Source organism: Salvelinus namaycush, chromosome 24 (genome assembly GCF_016432855.1).
Source record: "Salvelinus namaycush isolate Seneca chromosome 24, SaNama_1.0, whole genome shotgun sequence".
NCBI lineage: Eukaryota > Metazoa > Chordata > Actinopteri > Salmoniformes > Salmonidae > Salvelinus > Salvelinus namaycush.
The window spans coordinates 35,181,067-35,199,130 of record NC_052330.1 but is presented as its reverse complement, the minus strand read 5'-3'; the positions used below and the strand labels follow the sequence as shown (position 1 = coordinate 35,199,130).

Here is an 18,064-nt window from a genome sequence, read left to right as displayed (position 1 = left end):
AGAGGCAGTGTGTGGGTTGGGGCTATAAGGATAGATGAGGAGAGGCAGTGTGTGGGTTGGGGCTATAAGGATAGATGAGGAGAGGCAGGGTGGGGTTGGGGCTATAAGGATAGATGAGGAGAGGCAGGGTGGGGTTGGGGCTATAAGGATAGATGAGGAGAGGCAGGGTGGGGTTGGGGCTATAAGGATAGATGAGGAGAGGCAGGTTGGGTTGGGGCTATAGGATAGATGGGGAGAGACAGGGTGGGGGTTGGGGCTATAAGGATAGATGAGGAGAGGCAGGGTGGGGGTTGGGGCTATAAGGATAGATGAGGAGAGGCAGGGTTTGGGTTGGGGCTATAAGGATAGATGGAGGAGAGAGGGTGGGGGTTGGGGCTATAAGGATAGATGAGGAGAGGCAGGGTGGGGTTGGGGCTATAAGGATAGATGGGAGAGACAGGGTGGGGGTTGGGCTATAAGGATAGATGAGGAGAGGCAGGGTGGGTGGGGCTATAAGGATAGATGGGAGAGGCCGGGTGTGGGTTGGGGCTATAAGGATAGATGAGGAGATGGGGAGGTGTGGGTTGGGGCTATAAGGATAGAGAGGAGAGGCAGGGTGGGGGTTGGGGCTATAAGGATAGATGGAGGAGAGACAGGGTGGGGGTTTGGGCTATAAGGATAGATGGAGAGAGACAGGGTGGGGGTTGGGGCTATAAGGATAGATGAGAGAGACAGGGTGGGGGTTGGAGCTATAAGGATAGATGAGGAGAGGCAGGGTTTGGGTTGGGGCTATAAGGATAGATGAGGAGAGACCGGGTGTGGGTTGGGGCTATAAGGATAGATGGGGAGAGACAGGGTGGGGGTTGGGGCTATAAGGATAGATGAGGAGAGGCAGGGTGTGGGTTGGGGCTATAAGGATAGATGGAGAGACAGGGTGGGGGTTGGGGCTATAAGTAGATGAGAGAGACAGGGTGGGGTTGGGGCTATAAGGATAGATGAGGAGAGACCGGGTGTGGGTTGGGGCTATAAGGATAGATGGGGAGAGACAGGGTGGGGGTTGGGGCTATAAGGATAGATGAGGAGAGGCAGGGTGTGGGTTGGGGCTATAAGGATAGATGAGAAGAGGCAGGGTGTGGGTTGGGGCTATAAGGATAGATGAGGAGAGGCAGGGTGGGGGTTGGGGCTATAAGGATAGATGGGGAGAGGCAGGGTGTGGGTTGGGGCTATAAGGATAGATGAGGAGAGGGGAGGTGTGGGTTGGGGCTATAAGGATAGATGGGGAGAGGCAGGGTGGGGGTTGGGGCTATAAGGATAGATGAGGAGAGCAGGGTGGGGGTTGGGGCTATAAGGATAGATGAGAGAAGGCAGGTGTGGGTTGGGGCTATAAGGATAGATGGAAGAGGCAGGGTGGGGGTTGGGGCTATAAGGATAGATGAGAAGAGGCAGGGTTGGGGTTGGGGCTATAAGGATAGTTGAGAAGAGGCAGGGTGGGGGTTGGGGCTATAAGGATAGATGAGGAGAGGCAGGGTGTGGGTTGGGGGTATAAGGATAGTTGAGAAGAGACAGGGTGTGGGTTGGGGCTATAAGGATAGATGAGGAGAGACAGGGGTGGTGGGGCTATAAGGATAGATGAGGAGAGGCAGGGTGTGGGTTGGGGCTATAAGGATAGATGAGGAGAGAGGAGGTGGGGCTATAAGGATAGATGAGGAGAGGGGAGGTGGAGCTATAAGGATAGATGAGGAGAGAGGAGGTGGAGCTATAAGGATAGATGAGGAGAGGGGAGGTGGAGCTATAAAGATAGATGGGGAGAGGAGAGAGGAGGTGGAGCTATAAGGATAGATGGGGAGAGGCAGGGTGTGGGTTGGGGCTATAAGGATAGATGAGGAGAGGCAGGGTGGGGGTTGGGGCTATAAGGATAGATGAGGAGAGACAGGGTTGGGGTTGGGGCTATAAGGATAGATGAGGAGAGGGGAGGTGTGGGTTGGGGCTATAAGGATAGATGGGGAGAGGCAGGGTGTGGGTTGGGGCTATAAGGATAGATGAGGAGAGACAGGGTGGGGGTTGGGGCTATAAGGATAGATGAGGAGAGGGAGGTGTGGGTTGGGCTATAAGGATAGATGAGGAGAGGCAGGGTGGGGTTGGGCTATAAGGATAGTTGAGGAGAGACAGGGTGTGGGTTGGGGCTATAAGGATAGATGAGAAGAAGGCAGGAGTGGGTGGTTGGGGCTATAAGGATAGATGAGAGAGGCAGGGGTGTGGGTTGGGGCTATAAGGATAGATGAGGAGAGACAGGGTGGGGGTTGGGGCTAAGAATAGATGAGGAGAGGGGAGGGTGTGGGTTGGGGCTAAGGATAGATGAGGAGAGGCAGGTGTGGGTTGGGGCTATAAGGATAGATGAGGAGAGACAGGTGTGGGGGTTGGGGCTATAAGGATAGATGAGGAGGAGGGGAGGTGTGGGTTGGGGCTATAAGGAAGTATGAGGAGAGGCAGGGTGTGGGTTGGGGCTATAAGGATAGATGAGGAGAGGCAGGGTGTGTGTTGGGGCTATAAGGATAGATGAGAAGAAGGCAGGGTGGGGGGGGGGCTATAAGGATAGATGGAGAGAGAGGCAGGGTGTGGGTTGGGGCTATAAGGATAGATAGGAGAGGCAGGGTGTTGGGTTGGAGGCTATAAGGATAGATGAGGAGAGGCAGGGTGTGGGTTGGGGCTATAAGGATAGATGAGGAGAGGCAGGGTGGGGTTGTGGAGCTATAAGGATAGATGGGAGAGGGAGTTTGCTAGAGAGTGTGGGATAGGTGGGGTATGTTAAGGAATGAGTGAGAGACAGGGTGGGGGTTGGAGCTATAAGGATAGATGAGGAGAGGCAGGTGGGGGTTGGGGCTATAAGGATAGATGAGGAGAGGCAGGGTGTGGGTTGGAGCTATAAGGATAGATGAGGAGAGGCAGGGTGTGGGTTGGGGCTATAAGGATAGATGAGGAGAGGCAGGGTGTGGGTTGGAGCTATAAGGATAGATGAGGAGAGGCAGGGTGTGGGTTGGAGCTATAAGGATAGATGAGGAGAGGCAGGGTGTGGGTTGGGGCTATAAGGATAGATAGGAGAGGCAGGCTGTGGGTTGGGGCTATAAGGATAGATGAGGAGAGGCAGTGGTGTGGGTTGGAGCTATAAGGAAGATAGATGAGGAGAGGCAGGGTGTGGGTTGGGGCTATAAGGATAGATGAGGAGAGGCAGGGTGGGGTTGGGCTATAAGGATAGATGAGGAGAGGCAGGGTGTGGGTTGGGCTATAAGGATAGATGAGGAGAGGCAGGGTGTGGGTTGGGCTATAAGGATAGATGAGGAGAGGCAGGGTGTGGGTTGGAGCTATAAGGATAGTGAGGAGAGGCAGGGTGTGGGTTGGGGCTATAAGGATGAGAATGAGGGAGGCAGGTGTGGGTTGGGCTATAAGGATAGATGAGGAGAGGACAGGGTGGGGTTGGGGCTATAAGGATAGATGAGAAGAGCAGGGTGGGGGTTGGGGCTATAAGGATAGATGAGGAGGCAGGGTGGGGTTGGGGCTATAAGGATAGATGGGGAGAGACAGGGTGGGGGTTGTGGGCTATAAGGATAGATGAGGAGAGAACGGTGTGTGGGTTGGGCTATAAGGATAGATGAGGAGAGGCAGTGTGTGTGTTGGGGCTATAAGGATAGATGAGGAGAGGCAGGTGTGGGGTTGGGGCTATAGGATAGATGAGGAGAGGCAGGGTGGTGGGTTGGGGCTATAAGGATAGATGAGGAGAGCAGGGTGGGGGTTGGGGCTATAGGATAGATGAGGAGAGGCAGGGTGGGGTTGGGGCTATAAGGATAGATGAGGAGAGGCAGGGTTGGGTTGGGGCTATAAGGATAGATGGGGAGAGACAGGTGGGGGTGGGGCTATAAGGATAGATGAGGAGGCAGCGGGTGGGGGTTGGGGCTATAAGGATAGATGAGGAGAGGCAGGGTTTGGGTTGGGGCTATAAGGATAGGATGGGGAGAGATGTGGGTGGGGGTTGGGGCTATAAGGATAGATGAGGAGAGGCAGGGTGGGGGTTGGGGCTATAAGGATAGATGAGGAGAGACAGGGGGGGGTTGGGGCTATAAGGATAGATGAGGAGAGGCAGGGTGGGGGTTGGGGCTATAAGGATAGATGAGGAGAGAGCCGGGTGTTGGTTGTGGGCTAAAGATAGATGATGGAGAGGGGAGTGTGGGTTGGGGCTATAAGGATAGAGAGGAGGCAGGGGTGGGGGTTGGGCTATAAGGATAGATGGGAGAGCAGGGTGGGGGTGGGGGCTATAAGGATAGATGAGAGAGACAGGGTGGGGGTTGGGGCTATAAGGATAGATGAGGAGAGAGCAGGTGGGGGTTGGGCTATAAGGATAGATGATGGAGAGGCCAGGGTTGGGGTTGTGGGCTATAAGGATAGATGAGGAGAGACGGGTGTGGGTGGGGCTATAAGGATAGATGGAGAGGAGACAGGGTGGGGGTTGGGGCTATAAGGATAGATGATGGAGAGGCAGGGTAGTGGGGTTGGGGCTATAGATAGATGGAGAGAGACAGGGTGGGGGTTGGGCTATAAGGATAGATGAGGAGAGACAGGGTGGGGTTGGGGCTATAAGGATAGATGAGGAGAGGCAGGGTGTGTGGGTTGGGGCTATAAGGATAGATGGGGAGAGCAGGGTGGGGGTTGGGGCTATAAGGATAGATGAGGGAGCAGGAGTGTGGGTTGGGGCTATAAGGATAGATGAGAAGAGGCAGGGTGTGGGTTGGGGCTATAAGGATAGATGAGGAAGGCAGGGTGGGGGTTGGGGCTATAAGGATAGATGTGGAGAAGGCAGGGTGTGGGTTGGGGCTATAGAGAGATGAGGAGAAGGGCAGGTGTGGGTTGGGGCTATAAGGATAGATGGGGAGAGGCAGGGGTGTGGGTTGGGGCTATAAGGATAGATGAGGAGAGCGGGGTGGGGGTTGGGCTGCATAAGGTAGATGAGGAGAGCAGGGTGTGGGGTTGGGGCTATAAGGATAGATGTGAGAAGAGGCAGGTGGGGTTGGGCTATAAGGATGTAGATGAGAGAGGGGGTGGGTTGGGGCTATAAGGATAGTTGAGAGAAGGGACGGGTGGGGGTGTGGGCTATAAGGATAGATGTAGGAGAGGAGGTGTGGGTTGGGGCTATAAGGATAGATGAGGAGAGAGAGGGTGTGGGTTGGGGCTATAAGGATAGATGGGAGAGGCGAGGTGTGGGTGGGGCTATAAGGATAGTTGAGAGAGCAGGTGGGGTTGGGCTATAAGGATAGATGGGAGAGGCAGGGTGTGGGTTGGGGCTATAAGGATAGATGAGGAGAGGGGAGGTGTGGGTTGGGGAGTTAAGGATAGATAGGGAGATGGAGGGTGTGGGTTGGGGCTATAAGGATAGATGAGGAGAGGAGGTGTGGGTTGGGGCTATAAGGATAGATGAGGAGAGGGCGGGTGTGGGTTGGGGCTATAAGGATAGTTGAGAAGAGACAGGTGTGGGTTGGGGGCTATAAGGATATATGGGGAGAGGACAGGGTGTGGGTTGGGGCTATAAGGATAGTGAGAGAGACAGGGTGTGGGTTGGGGCTATAAGGATAGAGGAGGGAGGACAGGGTGTGGGTTGGGGCTATAAGGATAGATGAGGAGAGCAGGGTGTGGGTTGGGGCTATAAGGATAGTGAGGAGAGGGCAGGGTGTGGGTTGGGGCTATAAGGATAGATGGAGGAGAGGCAGGGTGGGGTTGGGGCTATAAGGATAGATGAGGAAGGGAGGGGGGTTGGGGCATTAATAGTGTATAGTGAGTGAGAGGGGAGGGGGGTTGGGCTTATAAGGATAGTGAGGAGAGGGAGGTGGGGTTGGGGCTTATAAGGGATAGTATGAGGAGAGGAGGAGGTGGGGGTTGGGGCTATAAGGATAGATGAGGAGAGGGGAGGTGGGGGTTGGGCTATAAGGATAGTTGAGGAGAGGGGGAGGTGGTGGGTTGGGGTAAGGATAGATGAGGAGAGGCAGGGTGGGGGTTGGGGCTATAAGGATAGATGAGGGAGAGGGTGTGGGGTGGGGCTATAAGGATAGATGGGGAGAGGGGGGTTGGCTATAAGGATAGATGAGGAGAGGGGGGTGGTTTTCTATAAGGATAGATGAGGAGAGGGGATACAGGTGTGGGGTTGGGGCTATAAGGAAGATGAGGAGAGGGGAGGTGTGGTTGGGGCTATAAGGATAGTGAGGAGAGGGGAGGTGGGGTGGGCTATAAGGATGTGAGGAGAGGGGAGGTGGGGTTGGGGCTATAAGGATAGATGGATGGAGAGACAGGGTGGGGTTGGGGCTATAAGGATAGTTGAGAGAGGACAGGGTGTGGGGTTGGGGCTATAAGGATGTTGAGGAGAGCAGGGGTGTGGTTGGGGCTATAAGGATAGATGAGGAGAGACGGGTGTGGGTGGGGCTATAAGGATAGATGAGGAGAGGCAGGGTGTGGGTTGGGGCTATAAGGATATGAGGAGAGAGGCAGGGTGGTGGTTGGGGCTATAAGGATAGATGAGGAGAGGCAGGGTGGGGGTTGGGCTATAAGGATAGATGAGGAGAGACAGGGTGTGGGTTGGGGCTATAAGGATAGTGAGGGAGGGAGGTGTGGGTTGGGCTATAAGGATAGATGAGGAGAGGCAGGGTGTGGGTTGGGGCTATAAGGATAGATGAGAGAGAGCAGGGTGGGGGTTGGGCTATAAGGATAGATGAGGAGAGGCAGTGTGGTTGGGCTATAAGGATAGATGGGGAGAGACAGGTGTGGGTTGGGGCTATAAGGATAGATGAGGAGAGGCAGGGGTGGGGTTGGGGCTATAGGATAGATGAGGAGGAGAGGGTGGGGTTGGGGCTATAAGGATGAGATGAGGAGAGGAGGGTGTGGGTTGGGGCTATAAGGATAGATGAGGAGACGGGGAGGTGTGTGGTGTGTTGGGCTATAAGGATAGATGAGAGAGGCAGGGTGGGGGTTGGGGCTATAAGGATAGATGAGGAGATTGGCCAGGGTTGGGTTGGGGCTATAAGGATAGATGGGGAGAGGCAGGGTGGGGTTGGGGCTATAAGGTAGATGAGGGAGGCAGGGTGTGGGGGTGTTGGGGCTATAAGGATAGTGAGTAGAGAGACAGGGTGGGGGTTGGGGCTATAAGGATAGATGAGGAGAGGCAGGGTGGGGGTTGGGCTAAAGGATAGATGAGGAGAGGCGGGTGTGGGTTGGGGCATAAGGATAGATGAGGAGGAGGGGAGGTGTGGGTTGGGGCTATAAGGATAGATGAGGAGAGCAGGGTGGGGTTGGGGCATAAGGTAGAGGGGAATGTATGACAGGGTGGGGTTGGGGCTATAAGGATAATGTGAGGAGAGACAGGGTGGGGGTTGGGGCTATAAGGATAGATGAGGAGAGCGAGGGTGGGGTTGGAGACTATAAGGATAGATGAGAGAGGCAGGGTTGTGGGTTGGGGCTATAAGGATAGATTGAGGAGAGACCGTGGGGTGTGTGGTTGGGGCTATAAGGATAGATGGGAGAGACAGGGTGGGGGTTGGGGCTATAAGGATAGATGAGGAGAGGCAGGGTGTGGGTTGGGGCTATAAGGATAGATGGGAGAGGCAGGGGGTGGGGGTTGTGGCTATAAGGATAGATGAGGAGAGACAGGGTGGGGGTTGGGGCTATAAGGATAGATGGGAGAGACGGGTGGGGTTGGGCTATAAGGATAGATGGGAGAGCAGTGGGGTGGGTAAGGATAGAGAGAGAGCAGGGTGTGGGTTGGGGCATAAAGGATAGATGAAGAAAGAGGTAGGTGTGGTTTGGGGCTATAAGGATAGATGAGGAGAGGCAGGGTGGGTGGTTGGGGCTATAAGGATAGATGGGGAGAGGCAGGGTGTGGGTTGGGCTATAAGGATAGATGAGGAAGAGGGAGTGGTGGGTTGGGGCTATAAGGATAGATGGGGAGAGGAGGGTGGGGGTTGGGGCTATAAGGATAGATGAGGAGAGGCAGGGTGGGGTTGGGGCTATAAGGATAGATGAGGAGAGGCAGTGGTGGGGTTGGGCTGTATAAGGATAGAGATGAAGAGCAGGGTGGGGTTGGGGCATAAGGATAGATGAGAGAGGGCAGGGTGTGGGTTGGGCTATAAGGATAGTTGAGAAGAGCAGGGTGGGGGTTGGGGCTATAAGGATAGATGAGAGAGAGGCAGGTGTGGGTTGTGGGGCTATAAGGAAGTATGAGAAGAGACAGGTGTGGGTTGGGGCTATAAGGATAGATGAGGAGAGACAGGGTGTGGGTTGGGCTATAAGGATAGATGAGGACGAGCAGGTGTGTGGTGGGCTATAAGGATAGATGAGGAGAGCAGGATGGTTGGGGCTATAAGGATAGATGAGGAAGAGGGTGAGGTTGGGCTATAAGGATAGATGAGGAAGAGGAGGTGGAGCTATAAGGATAGATGAGGAGAGGGGGGTGTGGAGAGGATAGATAGAGAGGAGAGGGGAGAGGGAGGTGGGCTATAAGGATAGATGGGAGAGCAGGGGTGGGTTGGGGCTATAAGGATGATGAGGAGAGGCAGGGTGGGGGTTGGGGCTATAAGGATAGATGAGGAGAGAGCAAGGTGTGGGTTGGGCTATAAGGAAGATGAGGAAGGAGGGGGTGTGGGTTGGGGCGATAAGATAGATGATGAGAGGCAGGGTGTGGGTTGGGGCTATAAGGATAGATGAGGAGAGACAGGGTGGGGTGTGTGGGCTATAAGGATAGATGAGGAGAGGGGAGGTGTGGGTTGGGGCATATAAGGATAGATGAGGAGAGGCAGGGTGGGGTTGGGGCTATAAGGATGAGTGAGGAGAGACAGGGTGGGGGTTGGGGGTATGATAAGGATAGATGAGAAGAGGCAGGGTGGGGTTTGGGGCTATAAGGATAGATGAGGAGAGGCAGGGTGTGGGTTGGGGCTATAAGGATAGATGAGGAGAGGACAGGGTGGGGGGGGGCTATAAGATAGATGAGGAGAGGCAGGGGTGGGGTGTGGGGCTATAAGGATAGTGAGGAGAGGCAGGGTGTGGGTTGGGGCTATAAGGATAGATGTGAGGAGAGCAGGGTGGGGGTTGTGGCTATAAGGATAGATGAGGAGAGGCGGAGGTTGGGGTTGGGGCTATAAGGATAGATGAGGAGAGGCAGGGTGTGGGTTGGGGTATAAGGATAGAAGATGAGGAGAGGCAGGGTGTGTGTTGGGCTATAAGGATAGATGAGGAGAGAGGCAGGGTGGGGGTTGGGCTATAAGGATAGATGAGGAGAGCAGGGTGTGGGTTGGGGCTATAAGGATAGATAGGAGAGGCAGGGTGTGGGTTGGAGCTATAAGGATAGTGAGGAGAGGCAGGGTGTGGGTTGGGTGCTTAAGGATAGATGAGAGAGGCAGGGTGGGGGGTTGGAGCTATAAGGATAGATGGGAGAGGCAGAGTGTGGGTTGGGGCTATTGAAGGATGATGAGGAGAGAGCAGGGGGGGTTGGAGCTATAAGGATAGATGAGGAGAGGCAGGTGGTGGTTGGGGCTATAAGGATAGATGAGGAGAGCAGGGTGGGGTTGGAGCTATAAGGATAGATGAGGAGAGGCAGGGTGGGGTTGGGCTATAAGGATGAGTAGGAGAGGCAGGGTGTGGGTTGGGCTAAAGGATAGATGGGAGGCAGGGTGGGGTTGGGCTGTTAAGGATAGATGAGGAGAGGCAGGGTGTGGGTTGGGGTATAAGGGTGTAGGAGAGGAGGGTGGGTTGGGCATAGGATAGATGAGGAGAGGCATGGGTGTGGGTTGGGGCTATAGGTAGATGAGTGAGAGGCAGGGTGTGGGTTGGGGCTATAAGGATAGATGAGGAGAGGCAGGGATGGGTGGGCTATAAGGGATAGATGAGGAGAGGCAGGGTGTGGGTTGGGCTATAAGGATAGATGAGGAAGGGCAGGGTGTGTGGGTTGGGCTATAAGGATAGATGAGGAGAGGCAGGGTGTGGGTGTGCTATAAGGATAGATGAGGAGAGGCAGGGGGTGGGTTGGGGCTATAGGATAGATGAGGAGAGGCAGGGTGGGTGGTGGGGCTATAAGGATAGATGAGGAGAGGCATGGGGGGGGTTGGGCTATAAGGATAGATGAGAAGAGGCAGGTGGGGGTTGGGGCTATAAGGATAGATGAGGAGAGGCAGGGTGTGGGTTGGGGCTATAAGGATAGATGGGGAGAGAAGGGGTGGGGTTGGGGCTATAAGGATAGATGAGGAGAGACAGGGTGTGGGTTGGGCTATAAGGATAGATGAGGAGAGGCAGTGTGTGGGTTGGGGCTATAAGGATAGATGAGGAGAGGATAGTGTGTGGGTTGGGGTATAAGAGATGAGGAGGAGGCAGGGTGGGGTTGGGGCTATAAGGATAGATGAGGAGGCAGGGTGGGGGTTTGGGGCTATAAGGATAGATGAGGAGAGGCAGGGTGGGGGTTGGGGCTATAAGGATAGATGAGGAGAGGCAGGGTGTGGGTTGGGGCTATAAGGATAGATGGGAGAGACAGGGTGGGGGTTGGGCTATAAGGATAGATGAGGAGAGGCATGGGTGGGGGGGTGTTGGGCTATAAGGATAGATGAGGAGAGGCAGGGATTTGGGATTTGGGGCTATAAGGATAGATGGGAGAGGCAGGGTGGGGGTTGGGGCTATAAGGATAGATGAGGAGAGGCAGGGGGGGGTTGGGGCTATAAGGATAGATGAGGAGAGACAGGGTGGGGGGTTGGGGCTATAAGGAAGATGAGGGAGAGCAGGGTGGGGGTTGGGCTATAAGGATAGATGAGGAGAGGCCGGGTGTGGGTTGGGGACTATAAGGATAGATGAGGAGAGGGAGGTGTGGGTTTGGGCTATAAGGATAGTGAGGAGAGGCAGGGTGGGGGTTGGGGCGTATAAGAGATAGATGGTGGAGAGACAGGGTGGGGTTGGGGCTATAAGGATAGATGAGGAGGAGACAGGGTGGGGGTTGGGGCTATAAGGATAGATGAGAGAAGACAGGGTGGGGTTGGAGCTGTATAAGGAGTGATGAGGAGAGGCAGGGTTGGGTTGGGGCTATAAGGATAGATGAGGAGAGAAGCGGTGTGGGTTGGGGCTATAAGGATAGATGGGAGAGAGACAGGGTGGGGTGTGGGGCTATAAGGATAGATGAGGAGAGGCAGGGTTGGTGTTGGGCTATAAGGATAGATGGGGAGAGACAGGGTGGGGGGTGGGGCTATAAGGATAGATGAGGAGAGGACAGGGTGGGGGTTGGCTATAAGGATAGATGAGGAGAGAGGGTGGGGTTGGGGCTATAAGGATAGATGGGGAGGACAGGGTGGGGTTGGGGCATAAGGATAGTGATGAGGAGAGGCGGGGTGGGTTGGGGACTATAAGGATAGATGAGAGAGGCAGGGTGTGGGTTGGGGCTATAAGGATAGATGAGGAGAGAGGGTGGGGTTGGGGCTATAAGGATAGATGGGGAGAGGCAGGGTGGGTTGGGGCTATAAGGATAGTGAGGAGAGGGAGTGTGGGTTGGGGCTATAAGGATAGATGGGAGAGGCAGGGTGTGGGTTGGGGCTATAAGATAGATGAGGAGAGGCAGGGTGGGGGTTGGGGCTATAAGGATAGATGAGGGAGGCAGGTGTGGGGTTGGGGCTATAAGGATAGATGAGAGAGGCAGGGTGGGGGTTGGGGCTATAAGGATAGATGAGAAAGAGAGGGTGGGGTTGGGGCTATAAGGATAGTTGAGAAGAGGCAGAGGTGGGGGTTGGGGCTTATAGAGGATGAGGAGAGCAGGGGGTTGGGCTATAAGGATAGATGAGGAGAGGCAGGGGTGGGTGGGGCTATAAGGATAGATGGGGAGAGCTAGGGGGGTTGGGCTATAAGGATAGTTGAGAAGAGACAGGGTGGGGGTTGGGGCTATAAGGATAGATGAGGAGAGGCAGGGTTGTGGGTTGGTGGCTATAAGGATAGATGAGGAGAGGGGAGTGTGGTTGGGGCTATAAGGTAGCTGGGGAGGAGGCGGGTGTGGGTGGGGCTATAAGGATAGATGAGGAGAGGCGGGTGGGGTTGGGCATAAGGATAGATGAGGAGAAGGAGGGTGTGGGTTGGGTAAAGATAGTGAGAAGAGACAGGGGTGTGGGTTTGGGGCTATAAGGATATATGGGGAGAGGCAGGGTGGGGTTGGGGCTATAAGGATAGTTGAGAAGAGACAGGGGTGGGTTGGGGCTATAAGGATAGATGGGGAGAGCAGGGTGTGGGTTGGGGCTATAAGATTAGAGAGGAGAGGCAGGGTGTGGGTTTGGGCTATAAGGATAGTTGAGAAGGCAGGGTGTGGGTTGGGGCTATAAGGATAGATGGGGAGAGGCAGGGTGGGGTTGGGGCTATAAGGATAGAAGAGGAGAGGGAGGTGGGGGGTGTGGGCTATAAGGATAGTTGAGGAGAGGGGAGGTGGGGGTTGGGGCTATAAGGATAGTTGAGGAGAGGGTGAGGGTGGGGTTAGGGCTATAAGGTAGTGAGGAGAGGGGACGGTGGGGGGGTGGGGCTATAAGGATAGTTGAGAGAGGGGGGAGTGGGGGTTGGGGCTATAAGGATAGTTGAGGAGACTGGGGGGGGGTGGGGGTTGGGGCTATAAGGATAGATGAGGAGAGGCAGGGTGGGGGTTGGGCTATAAGGATAGATGAGGAGAGGGGATTGGGGTGGGCGCTATGGATAGAGTGGAGAGGGAGGTTGGTTCTATAAGGATAGATGAGGATGAGGGGGTGTGGTTCTATAAGGATAGTTGAGGAAGAGGGGAGGTGGGGTTGGGGCTATAAGGATAGTGAGGAGAGGGAGGTGGGGGTGGGGCTATAAGGATAGTTGAGGAGAGGGGAGGTGGGGTTGGGGCTATAAGTAGTAGTGAGGAGAGGGAGGTGGGGGTTGGGGCTATAAGGATAGTGAGGAGAGGAGGGTGGGGGTTGGGCTATAGGATATTGGAGAGACAGGGGGGGTTGGCTATTGGCTATAAGGATAGTTGAGAAGAGACAGGGGCAGTGGGTTGGGGCTATAAGGATAGATGAGGAGAGACAGAGGTGTGGGTTGGGCTATAAGGATAGATGAGGAGAGGCAGGGTGTGGGTTTGGGGCTATAAGGATAGATGAGAAGAGGCAGGGTGGGGTTGGGGCTATAAGATAGATGAGGAGAAGGCAGGGTTGGGGTTGGGGCTATAAGGATAGTGAGGAGAGACAGGGTGTGGGTTGGGGCTAAAGGATAGTTGAGGAGAGGGAGGTGTGGGTTGGGGCTATAAGGATAGATGAGGAGAGGGCAGTGTGTGGGTTGGGGCTATAAGGATAGATGAGAAGAGGCAGGTGGGGGTTGGGGCTATAAGGATAGATGAGGAGGAGAGGGCAGGTGGGGTTGGGGCTATAAGGATAGATGGGGAGAGAGGGTGTGTGGTGGGGCTATAAGGATAGATGAGGGAGGCAGGGGGGGTGTGGGCTATAAGGATAGATGAGGAGAGGCAGGGTGGGGGTTGGGGCTATAAGGATAGATGAGGAGAGGCAGGGTGGGGTTGGGGCTATAAGGATAGATGAGGAGAGGGAGGGTGGTTGGGCTATAAGGATAAGATGAGGAGAGGAGGGGGGTTGAGCTGGCATAAGGATAGATGAGGAGAGCAGGGTGTGGGTTGGGGCTATAAGGATAGATGAGGAGAGGCAGGGTGGGGTTGGGGTATAAGGATAGAGAGGAGAGAAGGGTGGGGGTTGGGCTATAAGGATAGATGGGAGGAGAGGCAGGGGGGGTTGGGGCTATAAGGATAGATGGGGGAGGACAGGGTGGTTGGGGCTATAAGGTAGATGGGGAGAAGGCAGGGTGGGGGTTGGGGCTATAAGGATAGATTGAGGAGAGGCAGGGTGTGGGTTGGGGCTATATAGATAGATGAGGAGAGCAGGGTGGGGGTTGGGGCTATAAGGATAGGATGAGGAGAGGAGGGGTGGGTTGGGCTATAAGGATAGATGAGGGAGCAGGTGGGGTGGTGGGCTAGAAGATAGATGAGGAGAGAGGGGGGAGCTATAAGGATAGATGAGAAGAGGCAGGAGTGGGGTTGGGGCTATAAGGATAGATGAGGAGAGACAGGGTGTGGGTGGGGCTATAAGGTAGATGAGAGAGGCAGGGTGGGGTTGGGGCTAAGGATAGATGAGGAGAGACAGGGGGGGGGTGGGCTATAAGGATAGATGAGGAGAGGGGAGGTGTGGTTGGGCTATAAGGATAGATGAGGAGAGGCAGGGTGGGGGGTGGGCTATAAGGATAGATGAGGAGAGGCAGGGTGGGGGTTGGGGTCATAAGGATAGATGAGGAGAGAGGAGGGTTGGGCTTAAGGATAGATGAGAGAGCAGGTGTGTGGGTTGGGGCTATAAGGATAGATGAGGAGAGACAGGGTGGGGTTGGGCTATAAGGATAGATGAGAGAGACAGGGTGGGGGTTGGGGCTATAAGGATAGATGAGGAGAGGCAGGGTGGGGGTGGGGCTATAAGGATAGATGAGGAGAGGGAGTGGGTTGGGCTATAAGGATAGATGAGAGAGGAGGCAGGGTGTGGGTTGGGGCTATAAGGATAGATGAGGGAGAGACAGGGTGTGGGTTGGGGCTATAAGGAAGATGAGGAGAGGCAGGGTGGGGGGGGCTATAAGGTATAGATGAGGAAGAGAGACCGGGTGGGGGTTGGGGCTATAAGGAGATGAGGAGGCAGGGGGTGGTGAGCTAAAGGATAGATGAGGAGAGGCAGGGTGGGGTTGGGCTATAAGGATAGATGAGGAGAGGCAGGGTGTGGGGTTGGGGCTATAAGGATAGATGAGAGAGGCAGGGGTGGGTTGGGGCTATAAGGATAGATGAAGGAAGGCAGGGTGTGGGTTGGGGCTATAAGGATAGATGAGGAGAGGCAGGGTGTGGGTTTGGGATATAAGGATAGTGAGAAGAGCAGGGTTGGGTTGGGGCTATAAGGATAGATGAGGAGAGGCAGGGAGGCTGGGGTTGGGGCTATAAGGATAGATGAGGGAGAGGCAGGGTGGGGTTGGGGTATAAGGATAGATGAGGAGAGGGGGTTGGGGTTGGGGCTATAAGGATAGATGAGGAGAGGCAGGGTTGGGGTTGGGGCTATAAGGATAGTGAGGAGAGCAGGGGTGGAGGTTGGGCTATAAGGATAGAGAGGAGAGCGCAGATGTGTGGGGTTGGGCTATAAGGATAGATGAGGAGAGTGTAAGGGTGTGGGGGATGGGGCTATAAGGATCAGATGAGGAGAGCAGGGTGTGGGTTGGGCTATAAGGATGATGAGGAGAGGGCAGGGTGTGGGTTGGGGCTATAAGTGTGTAGAGAAGAGAGGAGGTGGGGTTGGGGCTATAAGGATAGATGAGGAGAGGCAAGGGTGTGGTTGGGGCTATAAGGATAGATGAGGAGAGGCAGGGTGGGCGTGGGGCTATAAGGATAGTGAGGAGATGGGAGTGGGGTGGGGCTAAAGGATTAGATGAGGTGAGAGGGTGGTGGTTGACTATAAGGATAGATGAGGAGAGGCTACAGCGTGGTGGGGGGTTGGGGCTCCGTACCGCCAGTAGATGTACTTCAGGCAGCGGTTTGTAGAGAGCAGAGAGGACTAGCCGGTATGGAGGTTAGGCTAGGGAGCCCTGGGGCAGCCCCAATCAAGATACCACAGTTTTATGATTTCTGTATCATTGTACAAACACATGAAACCACCCCATTGTCACAGGCAGATGCACTACCTCACTGCATTGGTCATCTAGCTTGTATAAATAAGGATACAGTTAGTGTGTCGTGTGTGTGTGTGTGATGTGTGTGTGTGGTAGTGTGTGTGGTGCTGGGTGTGTGTGTGTGTGTGTGTGTGTGTGTGTGTGTTATAGGGTGTGTGTATGTTACAGGGTGTGTGTGTGTGTGTGTTGTGTGTGTTATAGGGTGTGTGTGTGTTGTTTTCTTTAGTGGGGAACAGTAAAGAGGACCTGGCACTATAAATACAGCTAGCTAAGGGCCCCCTGATGAACGACTGGCAACACACACACACACACACACAACGGAGGAGACAGTGTCTGCATGATAATTTGTCTCTCTATACCACCTAAACAGATGTAAGCCGTCCAAAAACTCTGATGAATAAGTTATTCAGTAGATAGACGCAGACCTGGCTGCTTTGAAAATACTCTTTGGTCTGACGTAGAGAGAGAGAGACCGGTCTGACGTAGAGAGAGACCGGTCTGACGCAGAGAGAGAGAGACCGGTCTGACGCAGAGAGAGAGAGACCGGTCTGACGCAGAGAGAGAGAGAGACCGGTCTGACGCAGAGAGAGAGAGAGACCGGTCTGACACAGAGAGAGAGAGAGACCGGTCTGACACAGAGAGAGAGAGAGAGAGACCGGTCTGACGCAGAGAGAGAGAGACCGGTCTGACGCAGAGAGAGAGAGACCGGTCTGACGCAGAGAGAGAGAGACCGGTCTGACGCAGAGAGAGAGAGACCGGTCTGACGCAGAGAGAGAGAGACCGGTCTGACGCAGAGAGAGAGAGACCGGTCTGACGCAGAGAGAGAGAGACCGGTCTGACGCAGAGAGAGAGAGACCGGTCTGACGCAGAGAGAGACCAGTCTGACCTAGAGAGAGACCAGTCTGACCTAGAGAGAGACCGGTCTGACGTAGAGAGAGAGACCGGTCTGACGCAGAGAGAGACCGGTCTGACGCAGAGAGAGAGAGACCGGTCTGACCTAGAGAGAGAGAGAGACCGGTCTGACGCAGAGAGAGAGACCGGTCTGACCTAGAGAGAGACCGGTCTGACCTAGAGAGAGACCGGTCTGACCTAGAGAGAGACCGGTCTGACGCAGAGAGAAAGAGACCGGTCTGACGTAGAGAGAGAGAGACCGGTCTGACGCAGAGAGAGACCGGTCTGACGCAGAGAGAGACCGGTCTGACGCAGAGAGAGACCGGTCTGACACAGAGAGAGACCGGTCTGACGCAGAGAGAGACCGGTCTGACGCAGAGAGAGACCGGTCTGACGCAGAGAGAGACCGGTCTGACGCAGAGAGAGACCGGTCTGACGCAGAGAGAGACCGGTCTGACGCAGAGAGAGACCGGTCTGACGTAGAGAGAGAGACCGGTCTGACGCAGAGAGAGAGACCGGTCTGACGCAGAGAGAGAGAGACCGGTCTGACGCAGAGAGAGAGAGAGACCGGTCTGACGCAGAGAGAGAGACCGGTCTGACGCAGAGAGAGACCGGTCTGACGCAGAGAGAGAGAGAGACCGGTCTGACGCAGAGAGAGAGAGAGACCGGTCTGACGCAGAGAGAGAGAGAGACCGGTCTGACGCAGAGAGAGAGAGAGACCGGTCTGACGCAGAGAGAGAGAGAGACCGGTCTGACGCAGAGAGAGAGAGAGACCGGTCTGACGCAGAGAGAGAGACCGGTCTGACGCAGAGAGAGAGAGACCGGTCTGACGCAGAGAGAGAGAGACCGGTCTGACGCAGAGAGAGAGACCGGTCTGACATAGAGAGAGAGACCGGTCTGACATAGAGAGAGACCGGTCTGACGCAGAGAGAGACCGGTCTAACGCAGAGAGAGACCGGTCTAACGCAGAGAGAGACCGGTCTGACCCAGAGAGAAAATTATTTATTGAATCCATTTCAGAAAAAGGCTGTAACGTAACAAAATGTGGAAAAGGTCAAGGGGTCTGAATACTTTCTGAATGCACTGTAGACGGGGACTGGTCCGAGGTAGACGGGGACTGGTCCGAGGTAGACGGGGACTGGTCCGAGGTAGACGGGGACTGGTCCGAGGTAGACGGGGACTGGTCCGAGGTAGACGGGGACTGGTCCGAGGTAGACGGGGACTGGTCCGAGGTAGACGGGGACTGGTCCGAGGTAGACGGGGACTGGTCCGAGGTAGACGGGGACTGGTCCGAGGTAGACGGGGACTGGTCTTGAGGTAGACGGGGACTGGTCTTGAGGTAGACGGGGACTGGTCTTGAGGTAGACGGGGACTGGTCTTGAGGTAGACGGGGACTGGTCTTGAGGTAGACAGAGATGGTCTTGAGGTAGACAGAGAGGGTCTT

At 54.9% G+C, this 18,064-nt stretch overlaps 1 protein-coding gene across 1 annotated transcript in view; it reads right to left on the bottom strand.

Annotated features, from left to right (window-relative positions):
* The window catches only part of sipa1l1 (signal-induced proliferation-associated 1 like 1), a 62,149-nt gene that overhangs the window by 5,380 nt on the left and 38,705 nt on the right, over window positions 1-18,064 (bottom strand). The window contains exon 11 of the mRNA XM_038962694.1: window positions 17,705-18,061. Within this exon, the coding sequence (XP_038818622.1) occupies window positions 17,705-18,061 (357 nt within the window). The remainder of the gene's footprint in view (window positions 1-17,704; window positions 18,062-18,064) is intronic.